The 18,319-nt window shown below is 37.5% G+C and overlaps 1 protein-coding gene across 1 annotated transcript; it reads right to left on the bottom strand.

Moving 5' to 3' along the window:
• Positions 1–14,266: 14,266 nt before the first annotated feature.
• LOC138887359 (uncharacterized) lies at positions 14,267–16,613 on the bottom strand. Its single transcript, XM_070169096.1, has 3 exons — positions 16,591–16,613; positions 15,561–15,980; positions 14,267–15,026 (listed from the first exon to the last, which is right to left on the bottom strand). Exons 1-3 carry the CDS (start codon positions 16,611–16,613, stop codon positions 14,267–14,269), a joined length of 1,203 nt encoding a protein of 400 aa, XP_070025197.1.
• Positions 16,614–18,319: the final 1,706 nt, after the last annotated feature.

The following is an 18,319-nucleotide window of genomic DNA, read 5'->3' as shown; positions in this document are numbered from 1 at the left end:
CTTGAGGCTACAAAGCCAATAGGTGAGTTGCACATGGCAAAAACCTCCAAAATCTAGAGTGATTCAAAGAAAAAGAACTGGTGAAAGAAGAGAGGGCCACCTCGAACTCAACCAGCTTAGACTGCTAAAAGTGAAAAATTTGAAAAAGGCAAGAACAGATGCCCAAACATATCAAAAGTTGCTTAAGTGAAATGCTATAATTGTGACAAAAGGGGTCACTACGCCATAGATTGCTCTAAACTTCCTAGAAAGGTATTTCACGATGCATTAGTGGACTTTGTGTTTCTAGTTCTATTTTTTCTAACTGAATCTAATCCTTTGTGGATTGTAGACTCATGGCAACAGACCATATAGCCTTGGAACATAGTGCATTTATTGAATTTTGGCAAGTTCCACGTGGAGCAAAGTGGATATATGTGGAAAAAAAAGAATAATGTTATTGTTTAAGAGATCAATATATGCAAGTTAGTCCTAATAATACATGGTGTTCTCTTTGCACCACAATTAGCCGAAATGTTATATCAGTTTCAGTTTTTCTTAAGCTAAGATTTAACTTCTTTTGTCATGGCAATTTTGCCAAGTTGACTTTTGGTTCAACTTTATTTGGTTTTGGTCATGTGACTAGATGTTTAACTATTATGGATTTGGATTATGATTCATTTAATAGTAATGCTAGTTTTTCTATGTTTATTTCTTTATACAAATGTGATAGTGATGTAAATATATGGCCTGCTAAACTTGGTCATATTGGCCAATAACGAATGTAGAGTTAGCAAAACAAGGTTTGCTTTCCAACATAGAATATGTGAAATTGTCCACTTGTGAAAATTGTCTAGCAGGAAAATTTGCAAGAAAACCTTTTGGTCAGGCGACTAGAGCGGAATATCCTTTGCAACTAGTCTATTCGGACATCCATGGGCTTATGAATGTTAGGTCTAGGAATGGAGCAGGTTATTTCATCATATTTATTGATGAACTTACCCGTTTCAGTTATGTATATTTAATTACCCAAAACCAGAAGCAATAAGTTACTTCAAATGCTATATGAACTTAGTGGAAAATTAATTAGACAAGAAGATAAAAGCTCTTCAAACTGACCGTGGTCGTGAATACTTATCAACCAATTTAATGGGTTATGTGATAAAAAGGGAATATTTCATCAGTTGACTATCCCAAATACTCCACAAGAAAATGATTTTGCGGAAAGCAGAAATATAATGCTCTTATAAATGGTTAGGTCAATGATGGCAAAAGCTAACTTCCCAGTTAGTTACTGGGGTGATGCGTTGCTTACTGCTACCTATGTACTTAATCGAGTACCTATAAAATTAGTTACTACTATTCCATATGAGTTATGGACTAGAAGATAACCTGACATGAGTGTATTAAAATCTTGGGGCTGTGTTGCCTATACACATAGTTTCTCCCACAAATTATGGAACATTAGGCCCGAGGGGAAAGAAAAGTATCTTTATAAGATACTCTAAAACCTCAAATGTTTATGTGTTTATAGGTCAGAAAGACAGTGAGAGTGTAACTTAATTTGAATCACGAGATGCCACATAGAGAATGAGTTTCCCAAGAAGGGAGAGATAGGTCAAGACTTATCTTTGTTTGAGATAATGGATCAACACATATAAGGATCACTTTATTTGAGTGGGAGAATTTTAGCAGATGATGAATTAGTTTCACATCAAAGATCTGTTTCATCATCATATGAGAATGAATAAAATCCTTCTATATTTAGTGGAAGTGACCAATTGGATCTTGTTCCATGTAGGAGCGAGATGGTCATAGATTTTATTCCAAGTGGGAGCAAGATGAATATTCTGGATCCGAGTGGGAGCAACATTGATCCAAACGGGAATAATGATGAATCACAAACAAAACGTGGTTCTCGTAAAACGAATCCTCACTGTCGATTTGATATTGAAGCCAATGAACTATTTATGATGCTCCTACAAGAAGATAATGAGCCTAAAAATTTAAAAGAGACTCTCTCATGCACTTCTAAGAATAAATTGACAAAAGCAATGGAAGATAAATTGGAGTCTTTGAGAGTCAACAAAGTTTGCGAACTAGTTGACCTCCTTGATGGACAAAAAACAATTGGGAGCAAATGGGTTATCAAAATTAAGTTCAAGGTTGATGGCACAGTTGAGAGATATAAGGCTCGACTGGTGGTGAAAGGGTACACACAACAGAAAGGAATAGACTAAGAAGAGACTTTCTCGCCTGCTGTACGATTTACCTCTAATCACCTGGTTATAGCTGTTGTTGCAAGCTTGGATCTTGAGTTATATCAAAAGGATGTAAAGACTGCCTTTCTCAATGGATAACTAGATAAAAATATCTATATGGAACAACCTTAGTGTTTCATTGAAAGGGCCACGAACAGAAGGTTTGTAGACTTTTGAAGTCTATTTATGGCCTCAAACAATTTTCAAGGCAGTGGCATATATATTTTCAGAACATTGTCATATCTAGTGGTATATACGTTTTCAGAACATTGTCATATCCAATGGTTTTACCATGATGGATAAAGACCATTGCATTTATATAATAGATCAAGGAACAAGCTTGTGATTTTAACATTATTTGTAGATGACATACTTATAGCTGGAAATGGTAAGGAGTTTATAACCGAGATAAAGTCATGGTTATCATTCCAATTGAGATGAAAGATATGGTTGAAGCTGCATATATTTTTGGAGTTAAAATGTTAAGAGATCGTCTAAAGAAACTATTGCACTTCTCACAAGAGAATTACATTAGAAAAGTTCTTGAACGATTCAATATGCGAAATAGTAGCCTAGTTGACACTGCTATCAGTAAAGGCCATGCCTTGGGAAGTCAAATGTGTTCTAAGACTCCTAAAGAGATATAAAAAATGCGCCAAGTTCCTTATAGGAGCAATGGAAAGTCTAATGTGCGCTATGGTGTGCAATAGACCTGATATATGTCAAGCAGTTGGTAACTAAATATCAAACATGTTGATACCCAATTTTGTCCTTATATTTTATAAAATATTTCATATACATTCAAAATATCATTTTACACTATTACCCAATTTACGAGACTTATATAAACATTTATTATGATTTTCTATTTTTTTAAAGCTTTAAGATTGATTTTTCTGTATTTTAATTTGTTTAAATATTTACTAATTATCTCTTTAAACTATTTTAAGGTGATTTAATCATCCCAAATTTATCATTCTATACCTTTATGCATTTTATAATATTCTATCTCTTTTTTACATAAATATATTTGCATTTTCCTATTTTATCTATACTAATTACAATAATATCCTATATTCTATGCATATGCATTTATTATATTATTTATGTTAAAATATCATTTTTATATTTTATAATGTTAAGCTATTATTCTCAAGTATTTTACTACATAAATAATATTTTTTATTATTTATTAGTCATTTTCTATAATTTATTTTTTAATGAATTTCGTGTATTTAATTTATAGCCTAATTTTTAGCCAATTTCTGTCCAAAAATCAGGCCCAAACACCTAGCCCATCTCATCTCACCTCTCAGCAGCCTAAACCAAATTCCCCATTAACTTAATCTGGTCGCGACCTGTCAAATAACCAACCCCACTTCCCCTTCGATCCAGGTAGTTGATCTTAAATGATCAACGACCCACAATAACCTTTCTCTTCTCTTTATAATCCCTCATCCAAACCCTAGTAGCCACCTCCTAATTTCTCTCTGATTCCGACCTAGAAATGGAATCAATCTATGATCTACTTGCCTTATTAGCATTCTCCCATTATTGGTTGCCTGTTTATGGTATTATTTAGGTACTTGCCTAACTTTGGAAAACACCACATCCAAGATCGGATTGGAATAACTCGAGGCATTGGGATTTGGATAGTATTCTGTCCATATAAGCTCAATAAGGAACAAGATGCACCTTTGGTTCAATTCTCAGATGGTTGGACCCAACTAGGGTTTGAGACTTTCCATCTCCTCTACCGATTCTAATTTGCATAAGATATTTTTTTGCTTTATTTATGTTTGATTTTCTTCCCATGTTTCCCATGACATTTCCTAAGACTTCTAGTTGTATCTCAATACATTTACCTCCTTCTGTTATGCATAGTCAATTGGCATAAGCCCTGAAGTCTGCTTGTCCTATTAACCTTAAAATTGACATGTGTTTCCTTACCTGCTGCAACTTCTTCTTTTGGATTTGAATCTTTGTGTTCTACTCGGCATGTTAAGCTGTTTGTTGACTATTGTAGACCATGATCACTAGTCTGTTTTTTTGTACTGTTTAGGCTTTCATGATAGAAACTTGCATGTGAAAATTCCTATTCTCCTGACTATAACCCTATCAGACTTATATGTTTAAAGTTCCTAGGTCTAAAGTCCCCTTTTTGACTAATTCTGGAACATGCCTTACTCTAAACTTGACTTTTGGAACCTTGGCATGTGCGTGTGCTCAATTGGTTAACTCAATAGACATGCCTCTTTAAGTCCTCGTAATGTGTGATTATGTTCAGCATGCTACACTCTTTCCTTTGTTGAATAATTGCTCAATCATGAACTTACCTTATTTTCTGTGTCAAGCTTGCCATGTTGAAATTGAGTCATGTTGGCTCTCCTAGTGTCTTGATCCCTTAGTTTCTAAATGCAAGTGCCAATATGCTTCTTTGTAGTCTTTTCTCTATGAGATATTATTTTTAATAGACTTCAAAACTGTTAATTAGGTTGCCATGTGTGTTTTGTTAACATATGTGGTTTAGTGGTTAATCTGCAATTGTTAGGTAAATGGGTCCTCCATCTAGACCTGGTATGAGTTCATGTGTGGCCCCTAGGTTGTGCAATAGATACACTCTCCTGCCTGAGGTGCATTTGGATCTGGGTTTGTTATTCGAATGAAAGTGAGCATGTTGAAGGCCCAGGCAGCACTAATTATTTTTATTTGGGCATGCAGTCGTTGAGTGTGTAATATTTGTACTTGTATTCTTTATTTTGGGCCTATAATAATCTGTAAACAAAACAGTTGGGGAATTAGTGAAACGGGGGAAGCGGGTATACTTTAATTTTCGCATGAATGGGTAGAGAACATGCCTATAGAGTGTACATGCTTTGTTTGCTACTTTGTTTGACATGCTTTATTTTTACATGCCGATACAAAACATGCTTATAGGGACCAAAGCACTTTACTTGCTTTACATAGCCCCTGCACACTAATAGAAATCATGCTTATAGGAACCCAAACACTTCACTTACACAACTTGTTTAAATGCCCGCACATTGTCATAAGCATGTTTGTAAGAGTTTAAGTGTTTTACCTACTTACATGTCTACTTTTATGCGCTATTAGATTCCTATAGGAATCAAACGTCAATAACTATTTGCTCAACTTGTGCAATTTTAGTATGATTATTAGATAGCATGCCTGTAGGATCATATTAATATATACTAATACTCATCTAGATACCATGTCTATAGAGCCTTAATTGATCAACTAAACTGATATTTCTGTTGTCCCTATCACACTTCCACCTAGATAACATGTCTATAGGAATAAGCATGATAAATCTGCATTCAAATACCAACTATTAGAGAACCTGCCTATAAGATGTTTCTACTCGCTTAGAAAGCATGTCAATAGGATCAAACTGTTACACTCCATGTTTTCGTACATGAAAGTGCGCCGTAAGTAAATTGATAAAAGCTCGAAAAGGAGATGCTACATCCTACATCTTCGTACATTAAAGTTTCGTCATAAGTTAATCGACATAAGTTCGGAAAGGAACTATTTTGAGATTATAAATATTATGCTATTTCAAACAAGTGATAAGTAAATTCGTAAAGCTGAGAGGGTTAGCGAATTGAAGAAAATAGGTTTCGTTGAAGTTTGGCAATTTGAAATAAAATACAGTCCGAGCTATGATACCTGGTATTTATGGACTAATGCCATACAAGGTACCATATGACCATGATAGTATGATGTATAAAGTGTATTAAAAATGAGTAGTATTTTAAGTAATTTGAGATAATTCTTAATTACGTGGGTAATTGATTAATTATTGGTTTAATGGAAGATTAACCATGTAATTAAGGATTTATGGATAATTGTAGGTAGGGACAGAGCCCCGCCACCCCCTCCCCCCACGTGGCAGCAAGTGGAGGATTTGATAATGACTTGGATTTGGACAATCAATTAAGAGGACACATGGAATATTCTAAGACACTCCTTGCAAACACATAGAATGAGAATTCATAATACTTATCCCTACACTTATCTTGAAGTAACACCAAACTCCATTTTTGGCAATGGAGACATAGTCACTCCTCTTGAATTAATACCAAACTCCATCTGGCAATGGAGACATATGGAATGCAAAAGCCAAGAATGATACTCACTCATCTTCAATTAATACCAAACTTCATTTGGTAAGGTATTATACAGAAAGGCAAAGCCAAGAACGAAGGTGAGGGGATTTGGAAATTCATACGGAGTTTTCCTACTCCAGATATATTAAGGCTATTCCTTATTTTTTGGCATAATCTATAAGACACGAACGAAACGAGCAAATATACAACTTCCATAAATGACTCTATTCGTAGAAATGCTAGAGATAATTATCTTCTTAATTCCCCAAAAGTCTTACTATTCTATCATATGTTCATGGATCTCAGGAAATACATGTCACACCTCCATTTTACAACCCGAGGGTATATAACAGAGTTTTTCCAATTTAAGTGACATTATTCGAAATGAGATTATTTATTTAATTCTTAGAGTTGCCACTTGGAATATTTTAATTGGTGTCCCAAGTCACAAATTTATTTTAAATCCTAAATTGAGGAAATTTCGACTTTCCTTTTGAAGTCTGCGAACCAGAAGTTCTAGATAAGGTATTTTGTTAACACGGGAGAAGGTGTTAGGCATTTCCGGATTCCGTGATTCTAGCATGGTCGCTTAGCAATTTATACTTAACTTAATTGTTTAACTACTCATTTGTAAGACCTATGTGCAAATATCTTTTTACCACTTTTAAATCACCTGAATTATTCGTAATTAAAGAATTGAGTTATGCGTATGTATACTTTTTTCTTTTGGCGAGTCAAAATCATGTCACGCGAACGTGTCCACAATTAATAACGCTTTTTGTTGATTTATTAAAAAAGTTTAGTTGAAGTCACGTGAACGTATCCCTCGAGTCTTTTTAGAGTTAAATTTGTAATTATATTACGCGAACGTATATATAATCACAATTCTAATCTAAATCGGGCCTAAAGCAAACTACGATTGTTCAAATTAATAAGAGGTTTGCGAGGGCCAAGGAAAATTTAATAATGGCACACCTCGATTTTAAAGAGTTAAATTTAATTAAATGAGGGCCATAGGTTTTGAGATTTTATTCAGCATGGCACGCCTCGAATTATTATATTAAAAGAGTTTCTAAATTTAGTTTCGAGGGCCATAATTTGTATGTTTGGCTAATACGGCGCACCTCGATCTAATTAGAGGAATCTAATTAATTTATTAAAAGACTAAGGGGATTCTATTTTTTTATTTTTAAGATAATGTTCAAGCTAAAGCTAATAAGATAAAGGCTTCGTGTTAAAGAAATAAGCATTTGGTTATTTGAAAGGCCCAATCTAACAGCAGGCCCAATTGTCCCTTTTGAAAGCTTCTATATTATAGTGCAAAGGTAACTGGGCTCGAACGTAAGCCCAAAGGGGCTGGGGAATGCAAATCTCCACATTTCGAAGCGGACTCAAAGTCCTGGCCCCAAAGAAAAACCAAATCTCTCGAAAAAAATGGGGCTGGGGAACGCATGACTCGAGATCGAGTCCCTTCAGCGTATAAGAGGCATTTGAAATTCGAGGATAACAGCAAGAGCCTAATTGGATTTCGACAATACACAACAGCCTTGAATCATTAACACCACAACATGTAACAATCTATTACCTATTATCAAACCTAACATACACGTTAAACATTTCATTGTTAAACATGCTAAATCCCAAATTCATATATTCTATAAAAGTAAACCTTAAACATGACAATAAGACTGTCGATTTTTACACTACATTAGCAACAGACTTGCTTGGGCCTAATGACTGCTGACTTGACCAACTAGTGGCCAAGCCCACAACCACAACCCAACATTCAAAGATGTCCACATTCAGTATTCTCTAAGCAGACATCAACTTAAGCAGAGTTATTGGTTCTTCAAGAACGTACATAGCACAACCATCAGTGCTGATTCAAACCTTAGTTTCAACGCATAAGACTGATGAATCGAGCAGTAGTATATCATCATGCCACTAATAATGAACTAGAAGCTTACTCGCATATATTTGAAACTACTGAAAACTAAACTGAGAGTATAAATTTATGATTAACAAACTATATAACCTCCATGACATTATACATAATTTCAGCTAACATGTAAACAAACTAACTGACAATTATTAAACTATAACAAGAATACTAAAATCAAGCTTGGGATATGGTTGAGATTCAGTAGTTGGAACACCATTTTTCATTTAACAATCAACAGATCCACTCCAAAAGGTCTGAAAATGTACCTGAATACAACCACAACTGCCTCAGAATTTTAAAAGAGGAAGGGGAAATAAGCAGTAGTTCAACAGGGCAATAGCAGTCAACGACAAATCTTAAAACAACAACTAACAGCAACTCAACAATCAACTTTTCATGTGTTGGAACCTAGAAACATAGAGCAATTTTTAAGAACTAGAGAAAAATGAGAATGCCAAGTTCAATAGAACAGTAATGGTGACTTTTTTTGTATTTTTCTTTTCTGATTTTTCAAACTCTCTTAATGTTTGTATTTTCTTCAGCCGTTTCTAAGTTTTCAGGTTTTTAATCTCTCAAAATCTGACTTGAAAGTGAAGAAACAGGCTTCTTTATAGAAGCTTTTTAGGGCAGCAGAGTTTTTTCAAGTTTTTACCAGTTACCCTTCTTCAATTTTCATTCTTGCAAGTTAGTCCCCAGTTTTAAATTCTGTTTGTCAAACTACACCCAAACCCCACCTTCTAGGAAGTTTCCCAAATCAGTTACAAGAGATTCTCTCTATCAAAATTCCTAACTTACTCTGTAAACCTCCATTATTTACTCTCAGCAGACCACATGGTCAGGTCTGATCCAAGACCCAAACCAAAAATGAATGGGCTTCCCTCGAAACTAGGTCAGGAATGACCCCAAATCCCAATCAAATGGCCAACCCAAACCAGAAATCATTTTGAGTGATTTATGAAAAGAAGAAGAAGAACAACTTAAATGATTTCAAAACCAAAAGCCTGTCTAAATGACTGATTTTTAAACTAACATAAATAAGCTAGAATTAAACTAGATGACCAAATCAAAACAAAACCTAATTAAACTAATTATAAGACTAGATAACATGAAGGACTCTCAGATTAATATAATTAAGCTAATGTACTAAACAAAAATTAGAAACCAACTGACATGAATAACAATAAGCAAGGCAAATGAATAATCCAAACAAAATTAACGAACAACCTTTAAAATTGGACAAGAACTGGAAAACACATGAAACAAATACGACCACAAACCAACCAATGGAAAGACCTAGGTTTAGAATTTGAGCCTTTACTAGATTTCAAATCAGAGGAAAACTATTTAAAGAAGAGGAGAATAAAATAAAAGGAATAGAAAGTGAAACAAAAACAGACAGAAAATAAAATGAAAGAAAAAAAATTACCTAATTAACTTGAACATCACTGGGCGCCCGGATTTAAATAAAACTAATGTTAGTTGTTTGTTCTTTGTCAAAAACAAATGAACAACATTACTTTTATGTTAAATCACCCTTCAAAACTTGACAACTCAGAGGTCTACTAGGCCTTGCATGCTACAGATTCGAGGGTAAGGCGATTTTGGGGTTTAGGGCTTCGACCTTAGATCTGAAATTTGAATAGATGGAGAAGGATTCGAGGGAAGTGGTTTTGGGTTATGGAAGGAGGAGAAGCCAGGGGTTGTGGGGTGTGATTTTGAGGCGGTTTGGGGTTGGCGCCGCCACCGTAGGGGGTGAGGACTTTAGGGCGGCAGATTTAGGGTTCATGGGGTCTCTGAAGGTTAGAGAGGACGAGTGAAGAGAGATGAAATGGGGGGGGTGTTAAGGCTCGATCGGACAGTTATATGGGGAACTAAAGGCCAGTTCCGGGCCGTTTGATCAAATGTAATCGACGGCTCTGATGAAGGGGAGTGAGAACGACGTCGTTTGGTTAGGCTAAAGATTTGGACCGGGTTAGGGGTGATTTGGGTCTGGACTAAGACGGGATTTTGGGCAGAATTTGATCTGCCAATCAGCCTTTTGTTGATTCAATTCCTTTTCTTTTAATTTCCGATTTTCTTTTTCTTTTCAAATTAAAAATAAAAACCTAAATAAATTCTTAAACTAAATTAACTTACCAAAATTAGATTAATTACTCAATATAGTATTTACAACAATTAATTAATTCCCAAATTAAAAGAAAAACTACAAAATTTAAAACTAAAAAGTTACAAATGCAAAGTGAATTATATTTTGTGATTTTCGCTTTTATAAAACAACTAATTTACTAATTAACCTAAAAAATATAAAAATAAATCCTAAATGCAAATGAAATGTATTTTTGTATTTTTATGAATTAAATAACATTAAACATGCACAGAAAAATGCAAATAATTAAGAAAAATTCTACAATAATTCCTAAAATGGCAAATAATTAAACGAAAAATCTAATTCCTTGGAATTCTGTCGGAGTATTTCATATAGGGCAAAAATTACGTGCTCACAGCTACCCCTATTTGCTCGAAGACATGAAGTGTTTTCGAGCAAAGATAAAGTGAGAAATTATGAGGGGTTTTTGCCCGTTTGAAACTCCATGAGAAGCATTTTTGAAAGATTCTAACCGAACCTTTCTTCAGGCGTTGCCTACATATCCTTGGCTATAAAGGAATCAAGTCAGTGTAGTTCTAGAAGTTTCGGTAGCTGGGACTACCAGGAAGCTATGATTCACTGTTGTTGCTAATGTTTTCTGCTTGCTGAGCTCCTTATTACACCGAAATGAAAGATAAGAAGCTACACTAGATAATTCTATCAACTACGAGTTACAAGATTCCTATCTATAAACCTTCTAAAGCTTGATCTGGAGTCTTCGATGGTTCTTCTTACAAACTCTGATCTAAATCTTGATGCTCGTTAGCTGCGAACGCTGGTTCATTTTTCTTCTTTTGGATCAAGGCGGGACATGCGAAGCTTATGACTTCAATCATATCTTGAGTAGTCCGCATCTTTCTCTGCTTCTGCACTTTGAGCTCACTTTTTTTTGTTCTTTTTTCCTCTTTTTCTTTATTATGGATTGAGACTCATTCTTTTGGTCATCTCCAACCTTCTGCCTCACGGTGAAAACCTGTTCAGGCACCAAAGCAAACAAACAAACGAAATATTTTTGCCCCAGTTTTTACTAGGAAAATTTCGTGAGTTATTGTAATAAAATCTAGACTATTTCTTTATTTGAAAGCGATAAAATAAGGATTGTGTATCCTTGGGAAATAGATTAGGGAGTAGAGCCCTATATCTATATTAAAAATCTACTAGGGAGTGGGGACCCTATGTTGGAAATGCGACTAGGGAGTGGAGACCCTATGTCTAAAATAACCTCAACTAGGGAGTGGAGACCCTATGTTGGAAAAGACGGCTAGGGAGTGGAGAGCTTATGTCTAAAATAAAATCTCAAGTAGGGTGTGGAGACCCTATGTTGGCAAAAGGTAACTAGGGAGTGGAGACCCTATGTCAAAAATAATCTCAACGAGGGAGTGAGGACCCTATGTTGGCAAAAGACGACTAAGGAGTGGAGACTCTATGTCTAAAATAATCTCAACTAGGGAGTGGAGACCCTATCTTGGCAAAAGGCGATTAGGGAGTGGAGACCCTATGTCTAAAATAATCTCAACTAGGGAGTGGAGACCCTATGTTGGCAAAAGGCGACTAGGGAGTGAAGACCCTATGTCTAAAATAGTCTCAACTAGGGAGTGGAGACCCTATGTTGGCAAAAGGCGACTAGGGAGTGGAGACCCTATGTCTAAAATAAAATCTCAAGTAGGTAGTGGAGACCCTATGTTGGAAAAGGCGGCTAGGGAGTGGAGAGCTTATGTCTAAAATAAAATCTCAAGTAGGGTGTGGAGACCCTATGTTGGAAAAGGCGACTAGGGAGTAAAGACCCTCTGTCTAAAATAATCTCAACTAGAGAGTGGAGACCCTATGTTGGCAAAAGGTGACTAGGGAGTGGAGACCCTATGTCTAAAATAATCTCAACAAGGGAGTGGAGACCCTACGTTGGCAAAAGGCGACTAGGGAGTGGAGACCCTATGTCTAAAATAAAATCTCAACTAGGGAGTGGAGACCCTATGCTGGAAAAGGCGACTAGGGAGTGGAGACCCTATGTCTAAAATAAAATCTCAAATAAGGAGTGGGGACCCTATGTTAGAAAAGTGTAAAAGTAGAGATTGGGGTCCTAAGCTACCATTTTTTTTTAATTTTCATCTTTTATTATTTTTTTTAATCTTGTTTTGTTTTCTATTCCTTTTTTTTATTTTCATGGAATGAGTAAATGCGGGAAAGTTTTTTGAGGGGACTTCCCTTTTATGGATTGTTGCTGCAAAGCTGTTTTTAGCACTTGCGCATTTCTTTTTTGGTTGCACCTGCTTCTTGCAAGGTTGATTTGGATCGCACCTGTTTCAAGTTTTCAAATAAAGAACAATTGTTAGTTTGAAACGGTGGTTGATTTTGTGGCCTTGATTTTTTTGATCACTTGATCTCGGCCTAATTCTTTTGATGAGAACCTCTGCTGCTTGCTGGATTTCTGAAGATTGATCTCTCTTCTGAAACCGAGGAACTCAACTTTCCAAACTTTCACATGACGGTTCACCCGTGTCGGATTTTGGCCTTTTCATCTTATTCTGCCTCTAGGGGCGTTTGACTTTGGATTTCTTTCATATTCGTAGTTTTGACTTCAGAGCATCGTCCATCATGGCCAGTCGAGATCAACCTGATGCACCCGCTGAGGCTAGGTGTTTTCCTTTGGATTTGGCTTTTATTAAGCATAACCTTGTAAAACCAATCTTGCCATCTTTTATTGTATTAATTTCGGAACAGAGTTAGGCCGAAAGGGATTCAAAGAAAAGTAAACAAAGAACAAGAAAGTAAATTTAAGGAGAAGTGTGCCTTTCGGGGGGAAAGAAGGACTTGTCTGGAGTGCATGCAGACTTTAATAGACATGACATGCTTCTTGGAATGGATACCCGATCTGCACAACTATCCAACTTCTCATAAACCCATTACGACCCGTGTTTTAAAACCTAGAAACCTTGCCATGACTCTTTTAGTGCCAATGATGGTGAGGGATTTCTTCTTTTCGATCAACGGCGCCCTTTGCAGATTTTCGCTAATCGACCTCTCTCATTTCTCTTCTGACTGTCGCCTTATAGTGCTCTTTACGAGTTTTCACTAACAATACTCTCTCGTTTCAATTTCTCTGCTCACCATCGCCTTACGATGTTCGTGGGTTTTCACCAATAAGACTTTCTCATTTTGTTTCTTTTATCTTGATTGCATCGGGTTCAAACAACTGTGTTCTTTGATTTTGAACACCTTTTAACGCTTGATCGGAAGGACTTGAACAAGGTTTGGGTCAAAAAGAATTTGGATTGAATTATACCTGTTGAACCGTTCAAGCGGGATCATCGCCGAACTATTATAACATCTGCCTCAGTTTCACTTTTGGGGGAAATTAGATTTTTGTTTTGGTGTGACTGAACCCCAGAGAGAGGCTCCCTACGTATCCTTTCGGAATCAAGTCGAACGTAGTTTAGGGGACTTTGTTTTCGACTTTCTTTTGTTTTTCTATTTTTTTTACAAACGTTTTCCAGTTCCAAAAAGGGTAATGAAAGAAAGGTAACCAGCTCAAAGGGTTATCAAAGGATCGGAGTGTTTGGGGTAGCGAGAATGAAAGCCTTCGTCATCCCAATCGGATAATGTTGTTATTGCAGTAAGATTAGACATAATACATTTTGACTGCATCTACATTTACAGCTGTTTCAGGGTTATTTCCTTCGATGTCTACTAGGTATAAGGCCCCTTTTGGCAACAATTTCTTGATAATGTACGGGCCCTTCTAGTTAGGAGCGAACTTTCCTTTTGCTTCCTGGTAGTGAGGGAGAATATGCCTCAAAACGAGTTGACCCACCTAAAAGTTCCTAGGCCGCACTTTCTTGTTGTAGGCACGGGCCATTCTTTGTTGATACAATTGCCCGTGGCAGACTGTGGCCATTTGCTTTTCATCGATCAGGGTTAACTGTTCCAGACGGGTTTTGACCCACTCACTATCCTCAATTTCAGCTTCAATAATGATTCGAAGGGATGAAATTTCATGATCGACGGGTATTACGGCTTCGGTGCCATAAACCAAATGATACGGAGTTGCTCTGACTGATGTGTGCACAGTTATGCGGTATCCCAATAATGCAAATAGCAACTTTTCATGCCATTGCCTGGAACTTTTGATCATCTTTTTAAGAATCTTCTTGAGGTTCTTGTTTGCTGCTTCAACGACACCATTAGCTTTGGGCAGATAAGGGGTGGAGTTCCGATGAATGCTCTTGAATTGCTCGCATATCTCCCTCATCAAATGACTATTCAAGTTCGCAGCATTATCCGTAATGATAGTTGCAGGAATACCAAAATGACAGATTATATTGGAGTGCACGAAGTCTACCACCACTTTCTTAGTGACAGATTTGAGAGTAATTGCTTCAACCCACTTTGTGAAGTAGTCGATGGCGACCAATATGAACCTATGTCCATTTGAGGCTTTTAGCTCGATCGGTCCAATGACGTCCATACCCCAGGCAACAAATGACCAAGGTGCTGACATAGGATGTAGTTCTGTAGGTGGTGCATGGATCAGATCACCGTGCACCTGACACTGATGACATTTCCGAACAAAACTGAAGCAATCCTTTTTCCATAGTCATCCAATAATAACCTGATGGAAGGATCTTCTTTGCCAAAACATACCCATTTATGTGGGGTCCACACACTCCTGCATGCACTTTATACATGATTCTTCTGGCCTCTTTGGTGTCAACACATCTTAACAAGTTGAGATCTGGAGTCCTTTTGTACAAGACCTCTCCGCTCTTCTCCTTTTGTACAAGACCTCACCGTTCAAGAAGAAACTACTTGCAAGTCATCTAATAGTTCTCTTTTGGTCTCCACTGGCTTGATCAGGATATTCTTTAGTTTTCAGAAATCTCTTGATATCATGATACCATGGCTGAACATCCGGTTCTTCCTCAACCATATTGCAGTAACCATGCCTTTTTCGGATTTGGATTTCCAACGGGTCAATGTCGAGATTGCCTGGATATGGCAACATCGAAGCCAAAGTAGCGAGTGCACCGGCCAACTCATTGTGAAAATGAGGAATGTATCTGAACTCGACTGACTTGAACCATTTACTAAGATCCTCCACATATTACCTGTATGTCATAAGCTTGACATCTCGGGTTTCCCATTCACCCTGAGCTTGTCGGATAATCAAGTCCGAATCTCCCATGATCAATAGTTCTTCAGCATCTTGGCTGATTGCCATAGTCATACCCACAATGCAGTTTTCATACTCGATAGTGTTGTTTGTGCAGAAAAACCAAAGCCGGGCTGTGGCTGGATAGTGTTGACCAGTGTGTGAGATCAAAATTGCCCCAATCCTGACACATTTTGAGTTCACAGCTCTATCAAAGAACATTTTCCAAGCATTGGTGTCTTCTAATATTACCTCAACTGAATTCAGCTCCTCGTTCAGGAAGTAAGTATTCAAGGGCTGATATTCGTCATCAACATGGTTTTCAGATAGGTGATCTGCTAGAGCCTGGGCTTCATTGACGTGCAGGTGACATAGACTATGTCAAATTCAGTAAGCAAGATCTGCCATTTTGCTAACCTCCCTGTGGGCATCGGCTTCTGGAATATGTACTTTAAAGGATCCATCCTGATGATGAGGTAAGTGGTGTAGGCCAACAGGTAATGCCTAAGCTTTTGAACGACCCAAGTTAAGGTGCAGCAAGTCCTTTCCAACAAGGTATATTTAGATTTATAGCTTGTGAACTTTTTACTCAAATAGTATATTGCCTGCTCTTTCTTCCCGGTCACATCATGTTGCCCGAGGATACAGTCGAAAGAATTCTCCAAGACTGTCAAATACAAAACAATGGTCTTCCAGGTTCGGGTGGGACTAAGACCGGCAGATTCGACATATATTCTTTGATTTTGTCAAAGGCCTCTTGACACTTGTCTGTCCATTTAATTGCTGCATCTTTCTTCAATAGCTTGAAGATGGGCTCACATGTGAAAAAGTCAACTGAGCAATGAATCGGCTGATGTAATTCAACCTTCCCAGTAGGCTCATAACCTCTTTCTTGGTTTTCGGAGGAGGCAAATCCCGAATAGACTTTATTTTCGTTGGATCTAACTCGATGCCCCTCCGACTGACTATAAATCCCTAGAGTTTACCAGATGGAACCCCCAATGCACATTTAGCCGGATTCAGCTTCAAATCATACTTACGCAGCCACTCAAAAAACTTTCTCAGGTCTCAAACATGGTCGTCCTGTGTTCTAGATTTGATGATCACATCATCCAGATACACCTCGATTTCCTAGAGCATCATGTCATGGAAAATGGCAGTCATGGCTCTCATGTAAGTTGCCCCGGCATTCTTCTGACCAAAAGGCATGACCCTGTAGCAATAGGTGCCCCAAGGTGTTGTAAATGCTGTCTTTTCTATATCTTCCTCATCCATTAAGACCTGATGATACCCAGCATAACAATCCACGAAAGACTGTATCTCATATTTGGCACAGTTGTCAACGAGGATGTGGATGTTTGGCAAAGCGAAGTTGTCTTTGGGACTTGCTTTGTTCAAATCTCGATAGTCAACGCACACCCGAGTTTTCCCATCTTTCTTTGGTACGGGAACTACATTATCCAGCCATATGGTGTATTGGACTACTCGGATCACCCCCGCTTTCAACTGTTTGGTGACTTCTTCTTTAATCTTGTCACTAATATAAGTTTTGAACTTTCTTTGCTTTTGCTGGACAGGGGGATAATCGGGGTAAGTCGGCAACTTATGGACCACCAAATCGACACTCAATCCTGGCATGTCATCGTAGGAACAAGAAAACACATCTTTGAATTCAAACAAAAGTTGGATCACGACATCCCTAGTTCTTTCATCTGTGTGAATGCTTATCATGGTCTCTTGGACCTCTTTCTGAATTACCCAAATTTACCGGCTCGGTTTCATTTAGATTTGGCTTAGGCTTATTTTCAAATTGTTCCAATTCTCGATTTATTTCCCTGAAAGCCTCTTCTTCATCATATTCTAGTTCTTGGTTCATTATTTCACAATTAGACAGCGAGTTTGGATTGGGGCATGAAGTCCGCAAGCATGTCATGTTATTTAATGCCACATTATTAGAACTGAAAAAAGAAACAAGAAAAAAGTAACAAAAATCAGAAAGAATAAAGAGAGATGAACAATGAAATATTGATTTCATTTCATTGAATTTTGAAGATAACAGGGTTTACATTGGAATTTAAAGACAAGAAACTAAAAGAAACATCCGAGTTACACCCTGAAATAACTTGTGATGCAGAAAAGGTGGCAAGAATGGACTACCGGGATTCCCGCCTGACTGGGAACAGAGTAGCCTTCCAATTTTACAACTTGGCATCGGGCCCCATGTACAACACCTCAGCGGTGCTCGAGCCTTCTCCCGGCTGAACCATATGGGTTTCATACAACATCTGCCTCATATCCCCACAGATTTCTTCAATTTCTTCGGTCGTGAAGGCCTCATCTTCTTCTTCTTCATTGTACTTGGCCTGACGAAGGTTTCGAACAAATGCAGGATTGGCTGAGGCAAGACCCAACCATTGTTTTTTTGCTCATTTGCCCATGTTTCATCAGCTGGAGTGGCTTGGAAACCCACACCAAAAAATGTCTCGCTAGCAGCCAGAGTGATAGGTTCCGTAATTCCTTGCAATGACGTCCTGAGCCCCTTCCCAGGTTTATAACCATGCTTGATCATTTCCTTGGCAACCATAATTGACGCATTTGAGAGAAAGGGTTGAGGACAAGGGCTTCCTTCTTCATATTGGTCTGCAACCACAACCTCGAAAGCTGATAGACTATATGTTCACTTCCTTCCCTAGCTTCAAGACATGGGACTGACGG

This window comes from Nicotiana sylvestris, chromosome 3 (genome assembly GCF_000393655.2).
Source record: "Nicotiana sylvestris chromosome 3, ASM39365v2, whole genome shotgun sequence".
NCBI lineage: Eukaryota > Viridiplantae > Streptophyta > Magnoliopsida > Solanales > Solanaceae > Nicotiana > Nicotiana sylvestris.
Note: the sequence above shows the minus strand (reverse complement) of the source record. Positions and strands in the feature narration are given on the sequence as shown.